At 40.0% G+C, this 20,479-nt stretch overlaps 1 protein-coding gene across 1 annotated transcript in view; it reads right to left on the bottom strand.

Annotated features, from left to right (window-relative positions):
- Nucleotides 1-1,946: 1,946 nt before the first annotated feature.
- The window catches only part of pdia4 (protein disulfide isomerase family A, member 4), a 35,601-nt gene continuing 17,068 nt past the window's right edge, over nucleotides 1,947-20,479 (bottom strand). Inside the window, exons 3-10 of the mRNA XM_048522287.2 lie at nucleotides 20,045-20,250; nucleotides 13,936-14,074; nucleotides 13,472-13,677; nucleotides 10,622-10,780; nucleotides 9,790-9,941; nucleotides 9,278-9,434; nucleotides 4,640-4,873; nucleotides 1,947-2,653 (exon numbers count right to left, since the gene is read on the bottom strand). Coding sequence (XP_048378244.1) covers nucleotides 2,238-2,653; nucleotides 4,640-4,873; nucleotides 9,278-9,434; nucleotides 9,790-9,941; nucleotides 10,622-10,780; nucleotides 13,472-13,677; nucleotides 13,936-14,074; nucleotides 20,045-20,250 — 1,669 coding nt within the window. The 3' untranslated portion in view covers nucleotides 1,947-2,237. The remainder of the gene's footprint in view (nucleotides 2,654-4,639; nucleotides 4,874-9,277; nucleotides 9,435-9,789; nucleotides 9,942-10,621; nucleotides 10,781-13,471; nucleotides 13,678-13,935; nucleotides 14,075-20,044; nucleotides 20,251-20,479) is intronic.

Genomic DNA, 20,479 nt, shown 5'->3' with positions numbered 1-20,479 from the left:
ACTAACTGCAGTAGCTCCATACACAAAAAAATTCTCGTGGAGGTGACATCAACATAACAAATAAAAAGAAAAAGAACAACAGATGCTGTAAATCAGGAACAAAAACACAAGTTGCTGGAATAGCTCAGCAGGTTTTGCAACATCTGTGGGAGAAAAAAAAAATCAGAGTGGATGTTATGGGTCCAGCAACCCTTCCTCTTACATCAATGAGTATGTCAATCTGCAAACTTCCTGCTAGTAGCTAACTTCTCTTGCAGTACCTCCTTGATATCAGCCAACTGTCAATTTGTTCTTTGATAAAATTCCACTTTCTGATTTGGTTGATCTCTTTTTCAGCATCAGCTCCTAACATCTCAACTACTTCCTTTCCCCCATATGTGCAGGCATGATAAAGGCTTTGACAGTGGTATGGGGTTCTTTGAACGCACTTACAAAATCAAATTGCCAGGTAACCAGGCTCTTTATCTGAAACCTGCACACACTTCGCACAGTTTGCTTCATGTTTTGTTCTTTCAAGCACAAAAGGTACCAAAAACTTTGGTTTGCAAGAGATGGACGTTTTGTCTGAAAATGGCTTTTTGACTTACTTGGTACCAGTGCTTTGCCAACTCCCCTAATGTTCCATCCTAACAGGCAAGCATCTCCTGTTCATGATAATCCAAAGGTCTTATTTGTTCATTACCTGAACAGTTCTTGGTTTTTCTTCCCTTTGGATTTGGACGTTTCAATTACTGAATTAGCAGAAGAATCACCTCTTTTGACATGAAACGTAACCATTTCTTAGATCAGGAGCAGGAAACAAAAAAAAAAATTTTGCAAAGAAAAGTGGATATGGTCAATTTAGTTACAAATGCTGATGTCAGCAAAATGAGATAAAAACAAGCTAACCGAAAAAAAAGGCCCTTCAACATTGCTTGGCTTCTATGGTCACTAGCAAAGGCTCTCACGTTTTCTCAATTTTGCCATTTTGTCATCTGATTTTAGAACTGAAATGCTTATACCTCAATTTGATAATTCATGACCATGAGTTTCAGTTGTAATTTTGCTTGATCGAATATTTGGCAAATTTAAAAAAAACTTGCACAAAATTTCACAGTACACTAACAGTTTTTACAGACGAAAGAAAGTATGTGGTGTCCAAGAAATGACAGGAGCTCTACAACTCCAAGTTCCTTCTTTTTTCCATCATGCTTGGTTAAGCCAAAATTGGGATTAGAAGCATGTGGCACTGTATAGAATAGTAGTTTCTGCTGTAGCTGATTGAAGAATCACTGTACTGCATAGTTATTGAAGAAGTGGAACAGAAGTGGCACAATGGAGCAAAAAAAAATGTAGGAAACCTTTGTGGGATCTAATAATTGCATGCACTTTGTTTCCCTTGTATTGTTCATCTTGTAACCATTGCGGGGCACAAAGCAAGCCCTGAACCTTGAACAGGCAAACTCCTGTTGGGACTTTTAAATGAAGATTTATAATTCAGATGAACCTCCAATGGTGACCCAAGAATACAGCATTGGGCTTATCCTGAGAACCCCAACAAGCTGGAAGATGGGGCCTACAAACAGACAAGAGAGTAGAAGACAAAAAAAAAAACTGTTCACGATCCATGGCTTCTCAAATGGTATACACTAAGTGTTTGCTTTTGGAATTGGTTGTAAAGCCAAACCTGCTGTCAGAAGTTTGATCAAGATTAAAAGCATCTCTACAGCCCCTTGCAGAGTGTAACTGCACAATATTCTTGTTCACTGATCGAATACAAGATTCTTAAATTGAAACCACAACTGAATAGGAAAATTCAAACTTCAGGAAGGTTACTTTGTTATGGAAAAAATATTCATCTCAGATTACACAAGAAGTAATTTCAAAAAAGACAAAACAATTACTAATCCAGTTAACATGAAGGACAAGGGAAATTAAAGTGGTTAGATGAAAAAGAATCTTCAAAATTAAATTCCTTAGGTTGTCTTTATTTGAAGAAGGTTTTTTTAACCAAAATATAAATCGAATGACAAACCATACAAACTTCACAAAATAGTGATTTCACACATTCTAGGTAAATACCTCAATTACACAGGTAGAAACAAAATTTCTCTGGCAGGCAAAAGTTCAATCTCTTATTCCCAGTGATTTATTTTTAGGTATTAAGATTTTGAAACTGGTCATTTCACCTTAAACCCAAACTGCATGGTTGAAAGCTTCCAAGGTTCCCTATAACTGAATAAAGTAACAAAAGCTCCTTATAGTTCAACTTTTCTTCTTGATAGTTTGGTTGCATGTTCTTCCACAAATTTGCTCAGAGATTCAAGATCTCGGTCACCCTTATCATACTGAATAGGATTGTCTTTATCATTACTTCGAGCAAAATAGATGGTAGGGAATCCCTCAGTTTTGTACTTATCATTTGGTACATCATTTGCTGTTGCATCCATCTTTGCAATTACTATATTTTCATCATTTTTGTACTTCTTTCCAAGTTCTAAATATACTGGTTCCAGTTGTTTGCAATGTCCACACCACGGTGCATAGAATTCTATCAGGACATCTTTCTTTTTGTCCATAACTATTTCAGAAAATGTTTTGCCCACCACCACTTTTACTGGTCCTTTGTTACTCTTTGGAACTGGTTGTGACTTCACAACTGGCTTTAATTTACCTGTTAGAAAGATAGGTAAGGAATTTGTGAATACATACAGCCCTTAATGCAGAAAACAACAATTCAGAACTAGTTATTAAGCAGATCTACAGCAAGTTAATAGAAAAATCAAGGCTCTTCAGAGGTGCAACAATTAAGAGAAATATTAGTGCATCGAAAAGTTTGAAGTAGGGTTAAACCCTTCCTTTAAACAAAAACACACAAATAGATGTTTAAGAATACAATTCTAGAATACATGAGGCGGCACATTCGCTGGAAAGTGAAAGAGGAAGAAGTGATGATAAAGAGAAATTGGCGAGGAAACCATGAAGAATAGGAAAAAATATTGCAGAAAATGCAAGAAAAAAGTCAAATGCCAGAACCCGATGGCCTACAACGTAAAAAGGTTCTAACAGAGATGGTTGAATGGCCAATGGATGCACGAGTTAGGATTTCCCAAATTTTAGAACTATCCCAGCAGGGTAGATATTAGCAAGTAAGACCACTACTTGACAAAGGAAAGACAGAAAACCAAAATCATAAGCCTGTTTGCTTGACAAGGACAAATGCTGGTATTGTCAATGATGCCCACCTCCTGTGACTGAAGATGCCATAAGATTATAGCTCAAGCACAAACATGAGTACTGGAGTCTTATTTATTTACAATCTATATTAAGATTTTGAAGATTAAGGGATCAAGTGTTTTAAGGAAAAAAGCAGGGAAGTGGGGTTGAGGATTGTCAGATCAGTCATGATCGCATTTAGCGGCAGTCTCAGTGAGCCAATGGCCCACCTCTGCTCTTGTGTCTGATGTTTTATTTGACTAGAGAGAATATAATGTATTGAGGTTTGCATCCCTAGCAAAGTTAGGTGGGAATGCAATCAAAGATGGTGACAAATGTTGCAAATATATACAGGTTAAATGAATGGACAACAATGCAGCTACAGCAGTATGAAAATTTCAAGCTAGAATCTGCACCTTGTTGTAGCCTCCCCACATTCCAGATTCCTGCACTATTAGCAAAACCCACCTATGTTTAAAAAGAGAACTCTCACCCAAATTCTAATTGCTAAGTCAGTCTGTTAATAATGAACTTCTATTCCAAAGTTAGCACTCATACTTTATCATACTGAGTAAACTATAAAATTTCCCTCCCCCCCCCCCCCCCCCCCCCCACCCCACCCCTTTCCTCCCCAGAGTCAACAGACAGACAGCACAGAAACAGACCTTTGGTCCAACCAGTCCATGCCGAACATAATCCATAACTACACTAAGTCCCATCTGCCTGCCCTGACACATATCCCTCCAAAACCTTTTTTCTTTTACGTACTTATCCAAATGTTGTAACTGTACCCATATTCATCACTTCCTGAGGAAGTTCATTCCACATGCAAACCCACTTCTGTCTAAAAAATTGCCTCATGTCTTTTTAAAATCTCTTTCCTGTCGCCTTAAAAATGTGCCCCGTAGTCTTGAAAGCCACCATCCTAGGGAAAAGACAACTACCATTAACCTCATCTATACCCCTCATTATTTGATAAATTCCTATTAGGTCATCACTCAACCTCCCACACTCCAGTGAAAAGAGGCCCAACCTTTCCAGCCTTTCTTTAAAGCTCAAACCTTTCGATACTAGATAACATCCTGGTCAATCTCTTCTGAACCCTCTCCGGCTTAATAATAATGTTTCTGCAACTGGGCGATGAGAACTGGACACAGCACTCCAGGGGAGGCCTCAATGTCCTGCATCACTTCAACAAGACTTCCCAACTCCTAAGCAATGAAGGGAAGCCTGCCAAATGCCTTTTTAACCACCTTATCTATACATGATGCAAACTTCAAAGAATTTAGTACCTAAACCCCTATGTCCCACTGTTCTACAACATTAATAAATAAGCAGACTCAAATAGAAGAGAAAATGTCCTGAATTCAACAAGCATCCTCAAACTAAATTCAAATGGGGTAGTTAATTTTCTTCACAGTAGTCAGATTTTAAGATATCATACCTTTCTTAAATGCCATCACGAAGTCTCTCAGTGTATCAGTATCAAATTCTTCTGGTTCCATTGCATACTTCTTGCCAGCTACATCTAGAATTGCTGCATTCACTTCTTCACCACTGTCTGCCAGGCCCAGGCTATTTAGTTCCGATGAATAATCCTCTTCATCGGCAATGGCAAAAGTATATTCAGGAAAATCCTTAGCTACCTCCAACACTTTCTTCCGCCAGTACTGCGTTGCTGGAAGTAAAAGCAATACACAAGAGTGAACTTAATATTCAGTATTCAACATTTTGGACTAGAGTACACAATATGGAAAAGGAATCATTTTTGACACTCCCAAATGCAAATGCGCCAGCCAACATTTTCAGTGATAACAGTTACATTGCTTTTTTATATGGATACATAGAGAAATGCCCAAAGAAAAGAAGAATGGGAACAGGAAAAGTTGTAAAAGGAAGAGAACACTTAGATGAGGGGACAGTAAATCCCTGTTCAACAATCAACATAACTTTGTTTGGATTTAAGTGACAGTAATTGGCACGGTAATTTTGTTCAAATGATTTTCAGTGTTCAGCGACAATTAATACCACTTGGAACTACCCCTTTAGTTCTCAATTAGCAGGCTTTGTCCATGCCTCACCCTTCCTCTTGCCAGCTCTTATACTTGCTGACTCCCCACCATACCAATTCGCTTTCTTGAATCAGTGTTCCTGGTTCACGTTTCAGATCCAATTGAAAGCTCCAGGTTTGTGACATTAGTGGTGAAGTTTGCTCATTCTGTGGGTCATCATTCAATTCATCACAGACCCATAACATTAACCAATTTTTTTCTTCACCGATGATGCCAGACCTGCTAAGTTTTTCAGCAACTTACGTTTTTGTTCCTGCCACAAAACAGAACGTAGAACGGTACAGCATACTACAGGCCCTATGGTCCACAATATTGTGCCAACCTCTTATCCTACTCTTAAGATCAAACTACCCTGCATTCCCTCCATTTTACTATCATCCACGTGCCTACCCAAGAGTTGCTTGAAATGTGCCAAGCGATGTCCCTCTGATTCCACTACCACCACTAGCAATGCATTCCATGCACCAACCACTCTATGTAAAGAACCTACCTCTGACATCTCCTTATACCTTCCTCCAATCACATTTCCACCCTGGGAAAAAGTCGCTGGCTATCCACTCTATCTATGCTTATCATCTTGTATACTTCTATCAAGTCACCTCTCATCCTCCTTCACTCCAATGAGAAATGCCCTAGGTCCCTCAATTTTTCCTCATCCAGTCCAGGCAGCATCCTGGTAAATCTCCTCTGCACCTTGTCTAAAGCCTCCACATCCTTCCTATAATGAGGTGACCAGAACTGAACACAATAAACCAAATGTGGTCAAACCAGGGTTTTATAAAGCTGCAGCATAACCTCGTGGCTCTAAAACTCAATTCCCCTGCCAATGAAAGCCAACACACCATACTGCCTTCTTAACAACTATGTCTACTTGGTTGGTAACTTTGAGGGATCTACGGACGTGGACCCCAAAATCCCTCTGTTCCTCCATATTGCCAAGAATCCTGCCATTAACCCTGAATTCTGGGGTCCAGAACAGATCCCAGAGGAACACCACTGGTCACCAGCCTCCAGGATGAATACTTCCATCTACTACCACCCTCTGTCTTCTATTGGACAGCCAAATTTCCCTGAATCTCATTACTCCTTACTTTCTGAATGAACCTGCTATGGGTAACCTTACCAAATACCTTGATAAAATCCATATGCACCACATCCACTGCCCTGCCTTCAATGTGTTTTGTCAAATCCTCAAAGAATTCAACAAGGCATGACCTGCCCCTCACAAAGCCATGCTGACTATTTCTAATCAAATTATGCTTTTCCAAATAATCATAAATACTCTCTCAGAATCCTCTCCAATAATTTGCCCACCACAATAGTAAGACTAACTGGTCTTGTAATTCCTAGGGTTATTGTTATTCCCTTGCTTGAAAAAGGGAATAACATTTGCCACCCTCCAATCATCTGGTACTACTCCAGTGGACAGTGAGGACGCAAAGATCATCGCCAAAGGAACAGCAATCTCTTCCCTCACTTCTTGTAGTAACCTTGGGTATATTCCGTCTAGCCCGGGGTATTATCTGTCCTCTTTCCTAACATCAATCTGTTTGAACATATTAAGCTGTTTCACGCTGTTTCGCAAACTACAAGGCCCCTCTCATTGGTGAATGCTGAAGCAAAGTATTCATTGAGGACCTCCCCTACCTCCTGACTCCATGCACAAGTTACCTCCACTTTCCCTGATCAGCCCTACCTTCACTCTGGCCATCCTCTTGTACCTCACGCAAACATACATACAACGCAATGGGGTTTTCCTTAATCCTACCTGCCAAGGCTTTATCATACCCGCTTCTAGCTCTCCCAAGTCCATTCTTCAGTTTCTTCCCAGCTACCTTATAACCCTCTTGAGCCCTGTCCAATCCGTACTTCCTCACCCTTAAGTAATCTTCGTTCTTCCTCTTGAAGAGATGTTCCACATGTCTGGTCATCCTTCAGCTTACCATCCCTTCCCTGCATCAGTGGGATAAACCTATCCAGCACTTGTAGCAAGTGCTCCAGAAACAAACAAAATCTCCACATTTCCAATAAAGAGCAACAAGAAAACTCTGGATGTTTAGGACCATTCAGAACTGGATAAGGAAGACAGAGTTTATTTGACGTGTACGAAAGGTACCAATTCAACAGAGGCCCTCATTGAGTGTTCAAAGTACGGGGGTGGCGGGGTAGCTTAAGTAAACAATGTGAACAAAGTGGGGGGGGGCATTCAAAATTACTGGCAAGACAAAAGACTAAAATCAAGGGTAACAAGATAACCAGGGCTCATTATGTGCTAGCAGCTGTAGGACACAGGTAGGGTTTTCAAAACAAGCGCTTCACTTCTGTCTTTACTTGGCAGAAGGGGGGAACAAAGGTACAGAACTCAAGGAGGGAGACTGAGGTCCTTCAGAAGTTTGACCCACAATGCAAAATTTTAATTCCTCTCTGGTCACATAGGAGTCGGAGGACAGTTAACGTGGTTCACCTTTTAATAGGCTAGTAGAGAAAAAAAACAGATTTTCAGACTGGTGAGTATCAGAACAATAGTAGGGGAAGTATTGGCGAAAATGCTAAAGCAGAGAATTAATCTCCACTTGGAGAGGGAAAATATAAATCAGGGATAGTCAGATGGCTGTGTCAGAGGAAGGTCATGCCTAACAAATTCTACTTTTTTTGAGGTGGTGGTGGTGGTGACAAGATGGTGTAGATGAGGGTAGTGCAGTTGATGCAATTTGTATGGATTTCAGCAGATCCTTTGACAAGGTCCTGCATGGGAAGACTGACAAGGACAATGAAAGCCCATGGAATCCAGGGGAACTTGACAAAATAGATCCAATTGGCTTAGGTGATAGGAAAAAAAAAAGTAGTGGTGGTGGGGGGGGGGGGGGGGGGGAAAGAGAGAGAGAGAGAGAGAGAGAGAGAGAGAGAGAGAGAGAGAGAGAGAGAGAGAGAGAGAGAGAGAGAGAGAGAGAGAGAGAGAGAGAGAGAGAGAGAGAGAGAGAGAGAGAGAGAGAGAGAGAGAGAGAGAGAGGTTATTATGTGACTGTAGGTTGGCAGTGGCTACAGGGACCAGCACTGGGTTCCTTATTGTTTACAATATATATTAAAAAAACAAAAGTTTTTGGGGGGTGGAAGGAGTTAAGTTGGTTTGCAAGTGACATGAAGTTGGTGAGTCTGAATGATAGCAAGGAGGACTTTGATTACAGGAGGTTATAGTTGGGAATAGTCAAATCAGTGGCAGATGGAACTTAAACTTGGTGGGGGGGGGGGGGGGGGGGGGAGGTGATGCACTCAAAAAAATGGCAGGACACTAGAAAGTTCACTGAACAGAGCGATTCTGGGGTACTTGTCCACAGAGCCTTGCAGACAGGAAATCAAGGTAGTGGGATGGTTAAGACAGTATACGGGACACTTGCCTTTAGTCAGTCACTGCACAGATTATAACAGCAGAGAGGTTATTTTAGAGCTGTATGGGACTTTGATTAGATCACGAGAACTGGATAAATTCAGACTGTTTTCTTTGGAGCGGAGAAGGCTGACAGGGGATCTGATTGAAGTGTACAAGATTGAGCGCGTAGATACCTGCTTTCTATCCTCCCTATCTCCCCTTCGTAAAGACTCAATAACAAGAAGGCGTAATTTTAAAAGGTGAAATGCAGGAGATGTAGAGAGGATTTAAGGAATTATTTTTCACCCAGAGGGTGGTGACATTTCAGAATACTCCAAAGAGTAGGAGTAGCAGAAAACCTCAGCTCCTTTACAAAGGAAAAGGAATTAGTTGAGCACTTGATATCTCATAACATTCAAGACTAATCGGTCAAATAGTGGAAAGTGGGCGAAGAGTCAATTTTTATCGATGTAGACATAATTGGTTGAAGGGCCACTTCTGTACTGCACGATTCTATTGTATCAAACTGATCGCAACTTGTAAGAATTTTGAGTATTTGGAATATGTACATTGGTTTTTTAATGGTACTCAAACATAAAAGTTATTTCTAGATTGGTTTTAGAATGCTATGCACAACACTTACCCACACGATAATCAAAACTGAAGTCTACGCCATAGTACACCACCACCAATGGGCGCTTGCTGTATCTTTTTGCATCGTTGCTTTGCTTACGATGCCCAACTAAAGGCAAAGCATTATTTGTAATAAAATCTGTCACTTCTGACGGAGGTGATGAGTCCTGCAATGATAATGTGTGAATAGAATTTGCATCAATGGAAATTTAATTCATAAGGCAAAACAAAAATTAATATTCCAACTAAATTCTTGGAAACAAATTTAATATGGGGCAAATGTGTAAGAGTGAAGACAGTATTTAATCTTGAGACGCTGATTTAAAAAGCAGAAAATCTCAACTTTGGGATTCTATAGTCTCCTCCAACTAGAAAAGTTAAATGCTATTATATGCACATATTCTCTTTGTCATATGGGAGGATGTGGGCAGCTTGGCGCATTAGGAACTTAATATCTAGAACTGGTGTTCATAGCACAAATCAAGGACTGTACAGGCAGCAATTCAGAGGAAAGAAATGTACCTTGATGGTGAAGGTATGTACTTTGGGCTCATATGCAGAATTAAATTTTTCAGGTTGCATCATAAGTAGCTGTCCCGGTGATGCTTTTAAGAATTTTTGTATTTCAGGGCTGAAGGTGTGATGTAACCTGTAGTCTTCTCTGATAGAGTTACCTAAAAATTATTTAAAAAGTTATTACACATGCACCCTAACAGACCTCATGACGTTCACTGCAAGAATATGACTAGCCACTCATTATACCTGTTAAGTTAAAATATCAATGGCCATAGGAAAGAATGTCGAGTCCCTTTTTGTTTAAAAACAGGCAAAATTAATATTCCAAATTTGATGCGCGAGTAATGCATTTTCTTATAATCACCTGAAGCCGCTTGGTTATGGATTTCTGTTAGATGGCTCCAATGACAACCTCCATTACAAAATATTCATTGGACAGCTGAAAACAATTTCACATCTATAAAATCAATCTCCAGTACGATTTTTTTTTTGGAGTTGGGCAGCATGGAAGCCACTCTTGAAATTTTAGCCCTCTGCCTATTAACCCTTAACTGTTGACACTGAATGTCTTAATAATGTTATGAAAATTGATGGTTGTTTTAAAAGGAGGCATTCTAATGTGATGAGGCTGCATAAAAATGACATATGGTTCAAATACAAAAAGAGATATGTTTTAAAAATACAGACTGAACCAATGAACTTGTGGAAAGACAACAGCTTTGAAGCTGACTCGACATAAGGATCAAAATAGAATTTCCAAACTGGATACATGAATTATGAGAGAGGCTAAATCCATGGACTGTATGATTATCTAGTACAACATTATAAAATTACTCACCAGCATCTTGATAAATGTCATAAGCTGGATCTTGTTCACTATTAAAAATCCCAACAATTATGACATCATCACCATCCTTAAGGAATTCTTGAACTTGTTTAAGAGCTTGAATTTGTTTGGACGGTGGGCCAGACTGTTCAATCATATATTCAATAATACCTAAGTAAATAAAAGTACAAAGCATAACTTAAGATAATAACATTTACCATAATTAACAGAGCTCATGCTACACTGTATTCTAATTCTTTCAACACAAGAGATACTGACATCTTTTGTAGCACAATTCACATATTAAAAAAGTGCAATAAAACATTTCTTTAGCGGAATACTACGTATAACCTCACAAAAAAAAAATGAGCATTTTAGCAAGTCAATAAAAAGCAGACCTCAGTAAATGCTTAAACTGCTATACACAAATTATTTTTAAAAGAAGGCTAGCCTGTAGCAAACCAAGTTCTAGGCTTGGCTTTAGGCAATTTGAACAGGTGAAAGGGGACAGTTTGATAGACTATTATGGGAAACTCACATTTTTATCCATTTTGAGGAGGAGTAAACAACATTTCTACCAAGCCGAGACGTGATTTTGCGAAAGTAGATTGAAAACAACTCGATGGTAAAAGTGTCAGAGCAGCAGATGGCATTAAAAAAGAAGAGTTCAAGGTGTTTCAGAATACATATCAGTAAACAGGGTGGGACTCAAAAGTTAGACCAATCCTGTCAGCTATCAAATGAGCATACAATGCAGGATAAGCAAAGGAAAAAAGTGTCAGATCCCAGAACAGTACTGCAGAAAGAAAAAAAGAGAGATAATAGTAAAAGGGTAAAAAGAAGAAGAAAATTACCAAAAGATAAAGGTCTGACAAAATATTTACGAATAATATAAAAGAGAAAACCAAAAAGTGGTTAACAAATACATAAAGCTCCAAAAAAAAAACATACCTTAAAAAGCAGTGTCTCAGAGACAAAAAAGGTAATTGGTGGGTGAAGATTGAAAATTCAGATACTTCTATATTCCACCATACTAGGTATTGAAGGATAGTTTTGGAATCATACATGTACTTTACCTCTAGGGCAATGAAAACATAATACCACATAACCCAGCATTTCAGTGGATGTTAAATTCGCAGGTACACAAGGGAGTCCTTGGTTAAAACCCACCACCTGCATACTATCAGTTTCAATTAAGTCATTTTCCTATCATGGATTTTGGATCTTTTTCCGGTGGTGGTGGTGGTAGAAGAAAGCACAAGTGTTGAAGCGGAGGAATGACACAATGGGATTGAACAGACAAGAGATAAAATATCGATGTGCTCAACAACCCTGAAAATGGAATAAACCACTATGCTAAATGAAAAAGGCAGCCCAGATTACCTTAGACTCTGACCACCATGTTGGTATGGTGATTGTTAGTCCTCTGGCACCATGCCTATGTAGTATATGCCTATGTTTGAAATGAGGAACAACCCTTATAGTAATTACATGCCAGTTGGCCTAAACCTGGCAGTAGATAAAATTATTGGAAAAAGGTCCGAGGTATGAAACAAATCATCACTTAGAGGGGTATGGATTAATCAAGGACATTCAACATGACTATTAAAAAGGAAGGCTGCCTGTAGCTGCAAGAGCTTTGGCTCAGTGAGTGGGCAGGAGATCTAGCCGTAGATGCTGCAGCACACCAGGAAAAAGGAAAGAAATCTAGATGCTATTCCAGGAGACAATGACATGACCGGGGAGAGGGTCATCTGATTTGGTCATGAGTCAAAAACAGGGCTACATGACAGCTAGTGAGTCAGGCAAGGGGAGATCAAGAGCAGTCTCACAGGTTTTTCCAGCTTGTTTGGATGAGAGCAAGGACAATAGGGTAAGTGAGCTAACTGATGAACTACTGAGCACAGTATAGTGAGGAAACAGCAAAAGTCTAATTGGCTGTGGCTGTCTGTCCAGTCCTAGGGATCAGGATATCTGGGCTTTACAACATGCAGTGACCCGGGGGGGGGGGGGGGGGGGGGGAAAGAGAGGGCGAGAGCGAGAGCGAGAGCGAGAGCGTGTGAAGGGAGATCTAGTGGTCGTGGTCCATGTCAGTACCAGAGGTAAAACTAGGAAAAAACGTGAGAAACTGGCTGTTAAGTTCAAAGGCAGTACCTCACAGGCAATGGTCTCTGGATTACTTACTAAGCCACTTGCAAACTGACATAGGGCACAGATGATTTGAGAAGTATATGTCTTATTCAAAGGCTGGTGTGGGAGAAGGGGATAATGATTATGGAATACTGGCATCAGCACTGTGTAAAAGGAGATCTGCACTGAACGATACTGGATTGCATAATTAGGTTAGTAACGCTGACTTCCACGAAATTAATGGGATGGGAAAGAGGGAACACGCTTGGATAGAATCAAGCCAAGACAGCAATACAGAATCCTTCATACCAGTTTATAAACAAAATCTGTAAACTGGTGTGGGCCCCACTTTTGGAGAACTGTGTGCCAGAACTCCAAGGGCCCTATGTTCCACCTCACTCCTCCAATGGATTGCTGCATCCCACAAACTTTGTTTTAGTGATCATACAGGACATTACTTGTTCAAACTGGTTTGCTGAATTTCCATGTTTATATTTCTCGAGTCATATCTTTTTATATCAGCTTTTATAATCAGCTGCAATGCAAAACTGGGAGCTGGAATGAATATTTAAGGCCTTTCATAGAATATCCCCATAACAATGGCCCTGCTCAACACCTAGCATTAGGCACAGCTTCATTCCAACTTCTGCTTTTAGAAATAAAAAAACACATTACAGAATGTCACTACTTCAAAGAACCAGGTTTAAACAGACAATCAAAATGCTATATTACCATATGTATCCCTTGGTCCATTATATTCAGAGGGTTTACCCTTGCGGAAAATTTTCAGGGTAGGATAGCCAGTAACCTGATACTTATTAGCAAGTTTTGTTTCAGTAGTAGCATCTACTTTAGCAAGTAAAATCGGCACAGGGCGCTTGCTAAGTTCCTGAGCAGCTTCCTCGTACTGTGGAGCAAGCTTTTTACAGTGTCCACACCTGCAACAAAGTCAACACAACTGGCATTATGTATAAGACCATAATAGAAGTGCAAGCTATGGATTAAAACGTACACACATTTCTTTTTGAAAGCTTTGTAAGGTAGTATTTCTTTCAAAATTGCATAGCTTCACATATTATTCTGCAGACATAGAATAAGGCATTATTTCACTATTTCCACTGCTTTGATGCACACTTTTAAAAACGGTAGCGCTCAAATTTTCAGATACATTAGTTAAAAAAAACTTGTGTACTCACCAAGGAGCGTAAAACTCAACTAGGATGATATCAGCTTTATTAATCACATCATCAAAATTATCTTCCGTCAGGACAATAGTTGCTTCGGGTGGAGGAACCCAGTCAGGGGAAGCGATTTCTTTCACTTTAGATAAAATTTCTGTGGAAAGTTTCATAACATTAGAACAAAGGATAACGTTTGGGAATTGGCATTACATACCCATTTGAAAACACAATTATTCAAGGATATGGGGAACAAGCAGGATCCAAGACAGTGAGGCTAAGTGGTTTAAGTTGTGAAAAATATTATGAAAACCACTGCTGTCCTTGATTCTACAGCTGTAAAAATGATCTAACAATGACATTTAAAGTGAATAACTGCGGAATTCCAATCATAGAAACAAATTTCAAAAAAGCTGCATGCTCTGCTAGCTGTTGCACTTCAAAATGAGATTTTGTTGCTTTTCAATTTTCAGGAAGAGAAATTAATACACCCATTTCTCCAATAAACAAAATATGAAGTATTAAAAATAAACACATTTCTGCAGAGAGCAACAAGGACTCTGAGCCTCATGTCACATTTTAAATACCAGACTAGTTTTATTTTGATGTGCCTTCACGACCACTGTGTCAAGTTGTTACATTCCAATTTTCCAAACCCTACGGGCAGCTTTTGACAGTGTTGTTTCATTTCAATCACAGACTGTGATCTGCTTGTTCTCTACACTCCTTAAGCCACAATTGTCCAAAGTTAATTTTTATCCAAGGTTCTCATTCAGAATAAAAACATTGATGTCACAGGCTAATTGAACATCCAAAATATAAAAAAATGAACACGCACATAAAAGACTGCATTACGTTCTCATTTCGTGTTTACTTGGTAGAAGTATCTCTTGTTATAGCTGTAATTAGTTCAAACTGTTCTAACAGAATCATTACAAATTTGTAAAAAACATTTGATGACATGGTTAAATCTGTTACAAAACATATTTGGCATTATGGATTGCAGTCTTAAGGTTTCAACAAGGTAGTGTTTTCCCTAAAATACAAGTATACAATGCTGCAGATTTAGTTTATAAACAGAATAAGTTTTGATTCATTTGCATAATGAAATAGAATAAACCAAACTACTTACAACAAGTTTAAAGGTCTAAAGTATAATAAAAACCCCACCAATCTCAACAACATTCCCTTATTGTACTCAAATCAGAGAATTCTAATCTCGACCACATTCAAAGGGATTAATCCATATGTGGCTTCAAATCCTACTGAGACTGATAGCTCAATAGTAAGATTCAGGGAAAAGACTCATATGGGCTCAGCTTCAACTTAAACTTTTAGGTTTTAAGCAGTCAGTCATTTCTGGTCTGGAACGTTCAAACTAAAACTTCTTCAGTGAGGTACTTTAACAGTTATAAACTATCTCCTGTTAGGAACCCTTTCCCACACCCAGCCTTAGCCAAGACTTCTGCAAAGCCACCAAACTGAAGTCAAAAAGCTTTCCCAATTACAGGCACTTCAATGAAGTTACAAAACAATTCCAGACCATACCAACTGAATCTTAACCTACAACTATTTTCTCTTTTTGCTTGTAAAACTCACCCCATAAAAAAACAAAAACACTTTCTGTCCAAGAAGTCAGTTTCTCTCTGAGCTAAAGGACACTTTTAAGTGGACAAAAGGCACAAAGACTATTACAAAAGTGGCATCACTGGTTAGTGCTCAGGCGTGTACGTTTTTTAAAAATTCACTCGTGGAACGTGGGCATCGCAGGCTGGCACAGCATTTATTGCTGGTCCCCAGTTACTCTTCATAAGGCAGTCATAAGGGGCCTTCTGAACTGCTGCCGTCATGGTTATAGGAGGACCCACAATACCCTTAAGGGAATACCATGATTTTGACCCAGTGAAAATGAAGAAATGGCAATATATTTTCAAGTTAGGGTGGTGAGCAGCTTGGAGGGGTACTTGCAGGTGGTGTTCCCATGTTATCAGTTGCCCTTATCCTTCTTGGTGGAAGTAGTTGTGGGTTGGGAAGGTGTTGAACTGAAGAGTTTTGGCGAATTTCTGCAGTGCAGATTGTACATAGTATACACTGCTGCTGTGTCTGTGGTGGAGCAAATGAATGCGTGGGGATGCAGATCCCATCAGGCAGGCCAGTGTGTCCAGTGTCTGTGTGTGCACGTGCGTTGTGTGCACGTGCGTTGTGTGCATGTCTGTGTGGGGGGGAATTCAACTCAATGTTAAAAGGTGGTTGTTAGATTGCCTGGCATTTGTGGCATAAATCCTACTTGCCACTTTCAACTTAAGCCTAGTTATTGCCCAGGGTTTGTTGCATTTGGACATGGATTGGTTCAGTATCCAAGTTGTCATGAATGGTACTAAACAAACATTGGCAAAACCCCCACTTCTGACCATAAGACACAGGAGTGGAAGTAAGGTCATTTGGCCCATCGAGTCCACTCCGCCATTTAATCATGGCCGATGGGCATTTCAACTCCACTTCCCTGCACTCTCCCCACAGCCCTTAATTCCTTGTGAGATCAAGAATTTAATCAATCTGCGCCTTGAAGACATTTAACGTCCCGGCCTCCACTGCGCTCCGCAGCAATGAATTCCACAGGCCCACCACCCTCTGGCTAAAGAAATGTCTCCTCATTTCTGTTTTAAATTTACCCCCTCTAAGTCTAAGGCTGTGCCCACGGGTCCGAGTCTCCCCACATAATGGAAACAACTTCCCAGCGCCCACTCTTTCTAAGCCATACATTATCTTGTAAGTTTCTATTAGATCTCCCCTCAACCTGCTAAACTCTATGGAATACAATCCCAGGATCTTCAGTCATTCAGCGTACGTTAAACCTAGCATTCCAGGGATCATCCATGTGAATGCCTACTGGACACGCTCCAGCGCTAGTATGTCCTTCCTGAGGTGAGGCCCAAATTGGACAGTATTCTAAATGGGTCCTAACTAGGGCTTTATAAAGTCTCAGAGGCACATCACTGCTTTTATATTCCAAACCTCTTGAAATAAATGACCACATTACATTCGCCTTCTTAATCACAGGCTCTACCTGCAAGTTAACCTTTAGGGAATCCTGGACCAACACTCCCAGATCCCGTTGTACTTCTGCTTTATGAATTTTCTGACCATTTAGAAAATAGTCCATGCCTGTATTCTTTTTTCCAAAGTGCAAGACCGCACACTTGCTCACGTTGAATTTAATCAGCCATTTCCTGGACCACTCTCCTAAACTGTCTAAATCTTTCTGCAGCGTCCTCACCTCAGTACTAACTGCCTGTCCACCGATCTTCGTATTATCTGCAAACTTCGCCAGAATGCCCCCAGTCCCTTCATCCAGATCATTAATATATAAAGTGAACAGCTCTGGCCCTAACACCGAAACCTGCGGGACACAACTTGTCACATGTTGCCGTTCCAAAAAAGAGCCTTTTATCCCAACACTCTGCCTGTCAGACAGCCAATCCTCAATCCAAGCCAGTAGCTCACCTCAAACAGCATGGGCCCTCATCTTACTCAGCAGCCTCCCGTGTGGCACCTTATCAAAGGCCTTTTGGAAGTCTAGACGGATAACATCTACTGGGTTTCCCTGGTCTAACCTACTTGTTACCTCTTCAAAGAATTCTAATAGGTTTGCCAGGCACAACCTCCCCTCACTAAATCCACGCTGACTTGTTCTAATCCGACCCTGCACTTCCAGGAATTTAGAAATCTCATCCTTAATGGATTCCAGAATTTTACCAACAACCGAGGCTAGGCTAAATCGGCCTATAATTTTCCATCTTTTGTCTTGATCCTTTCTTAAACAAGGGGTTACAACAGCGATTTTCCAATCATCTGGGACTTTCCCAGACTCCAGTGACTTTTGAGAGATCACAACCGAAGCCTCAACTATTTCCTCAGCCACCTCCCTCAGACCTCTAGGATGTATCCCATCGGGACCAGGTGATTTATCAATTTTTAGACCTTTTAGCTCTTCCAGCGCTTTCTCTTTTGTAATGCCTACCAAACTCAAGCCTGCCCCCTGACTCTCCTTAATTGTTGGGATACTACTCATGTCTTCTACTGTGAAGACTGACGCAAAGTACTTAAGTTCTTCAGCTATTTCCTTATCTCCCATCACTAGCCTTCAAGCATCAATTTGGAGCAGCCCAATATATGCTTTTGCCTCTCGTTTGTTTCTTCTGCATTGAAAGTAACTTTTACTATCATTTCTAATGTTACTGGCTAGCCTACTTTTATATTTGATCCTCTCCTTCCTTATTTCGCTTTGTTATCCTCTGTTTGGGAAGGCTACAAAAACAATCTTCTGATTTCCCATTGCTCTTGGCCACTTAATAGGCTGTCTCTTTTTCTTTGATAAATTTCCTGACTTCATTTGTGAGCAATGGCTGTCTAATCCGCCCCTGGATAATCTTTCTTTTCTTTGGAATGAACCTCTGGACTGTGTCCTCAATTACACCCAGAAACTCCTGCCATTGCTGCTCTACTATCTTTCCCGCTAGGCTCTACTTCCAGTCGATTTTCGTCAGTTCCTCTCCCACACCCCTGTAAATACCTTTATTTAACTGTAACACCATTATATCCGACTTTGCCTTCTCTCTTTCAGACTGCAGACTGAACTCTACCATTTTATGATCGCTGCCTCCTAAATGTTCCCAAGATCTTTTATAAAGTCAGGCTCATTACATAGCACTAAGTCCAGAATAGCCTGCTCCCTGGTGGGCTCCATCACAAGCTGTTCCAAAAAGCCATCCTGTAAACATTCCATGAATTCCCTTTCTTTGGATCCACCGGCAACATTATTCACCCAGTCCACCTGCATATTGAAGTCCCCCATGATCACCGTGACCTTGCTTTTCTGACATGCCCTATCTATGTCCCAGTGCATCTTGCACCCCTGGTCCTGATCACCGTTAGGAGGTCTGTAGATAACTCCCATTATGGTTTTCTTGCCTTTGTCATTCCTCACCTCCACCCACACAGACTCCACATTCTCTGACCCTATGTCATTCAGTGCCATAGATTTAATTTCATCCTTAACTAACGAGGCAAGCCTGCTATCTCTGCCTACCTCCTTGTCCTTTTATGATGGAAGACATGTCATTGATGCAGCAGCTGTAGATGGTTGGGCCTACAGCTTAACTTGAGGAACATCTGCAGCGATGTTCTGGAGCTATGATGACCTGACCCACAACCATCATCCTATCTGCCAGGTCTGACTCCAACCAGCGTATAGTCCAAGGATTCGCCATCCTTAAGGAACGATTGTTTGATGGGGCAAACAAAAATCACCGAGTAATCGTGGAGTAAATAATTTGTTTACTGCTACTCTCCCGTCCTTTCATTCAGAAAAATTAAAAATCTGTAAAATAATTAGACGATGCATGGATGCTTTCTAAAATAAGCACAGGAGTTGAGGAGTTTAGGATGGAATGCATTAAAGCATGCTGGAAGCAGATTAAATGGCAATAATCGTAAGTGAACTGGATAAAAAGCATCAATTTCAAAACAAAAACAAAACAATTGGGGTAAAAGGGTAAAATGGGATGAGCACAATTGGACAGCTCTACTGAAGAGCCAGAGTAGACATGATGGACTGAATGGCCATGATGAATCATTCTAACATGAAAGGTTGTATGAATTAACTTCCCACTACCTTCTGGTGGATGAAATGACATCTGGTTCTTTAAATTTATGCATAATAACTGCTGGCAGGACACAAGCAAAAAACTAACTACTGGAGAGTATATGTTTATAAACAAAAACACACTAACATTTGTAGAACTCATAACTGGGTACGACATGCTCACATTACAGAGATCAACCTGCAGGATTTCCGGAGGGTTATCATCCCTCATCCAACTGGCTGAGATGTTTAAAACATTCAATAAAATGTAAACCTCTCTGCTTGGAAAACAGTAGCACTTTATACTTTGTTCACCGTGAACAAAGCAAGCAAGGCTACAGCAATTGCACAGTTAAATTCTAGGATAAATAAATTTGATTGATCAATTTATGAAGGATTCAGCCCATTGCAAAAAAATTTGATGCACTCATTAAAATCCTCAATATTTACTTAGAAAAAGAGAGTAAAAAAATTCTTACTTACCATCCTTTGAGACTTGTCCTTTGTAGTGAATTGGTTCTCCATTTTTTATAATTTTGAATGTGGGGTATATACCAATATCAAACCTCATGCCCAGGCCAGATTGTGATGAACCATCAACTTTGGCAACATGGATAGGAGGATCATGTTCTTTTAGTTCACTGGCAATCTTTTCGTATGCTGCCGCAAACTGCTTACAATGTTCACACCTACAGATCAAATGTTTGAAGAGTTCAAGAGATTAATGACATATCATAAGCAAGGTACCTTTGCAAAATTCAATACATACATAGAACATTCCAATGAGATATTTTGAAATATTAATTCTGAAAACTGTCTTTTACGTAGCATCTTTTAGAACTTGGGTGCCCCAGTGTTACACAGTGTAATAAGTATAAGTATATTTTAAAAGTGTAGATGCTATTGTAATGTAAGAAA

Source organism: Stegostoma tigrinum, chromosome 2 (assembly GCF_030684315.1).
Source record: "Stegostoma tigrinum isolate sSteTig4 chromosome 2, sSteTig4.hap1, whole genome shotgun sequence".
In the NCBI taxonomy this organism is placed as follows: domain Eukaryota; kingdom Metazoa; phylum Chordata; class Chondrichthyes; order Orectolobiformes; family Stegostomatidae; genus Stegostoma; species Stegostoma tigrinum.
This window is presented reverse-complemented; position numbering and strand designations above follow the sequence as displayed.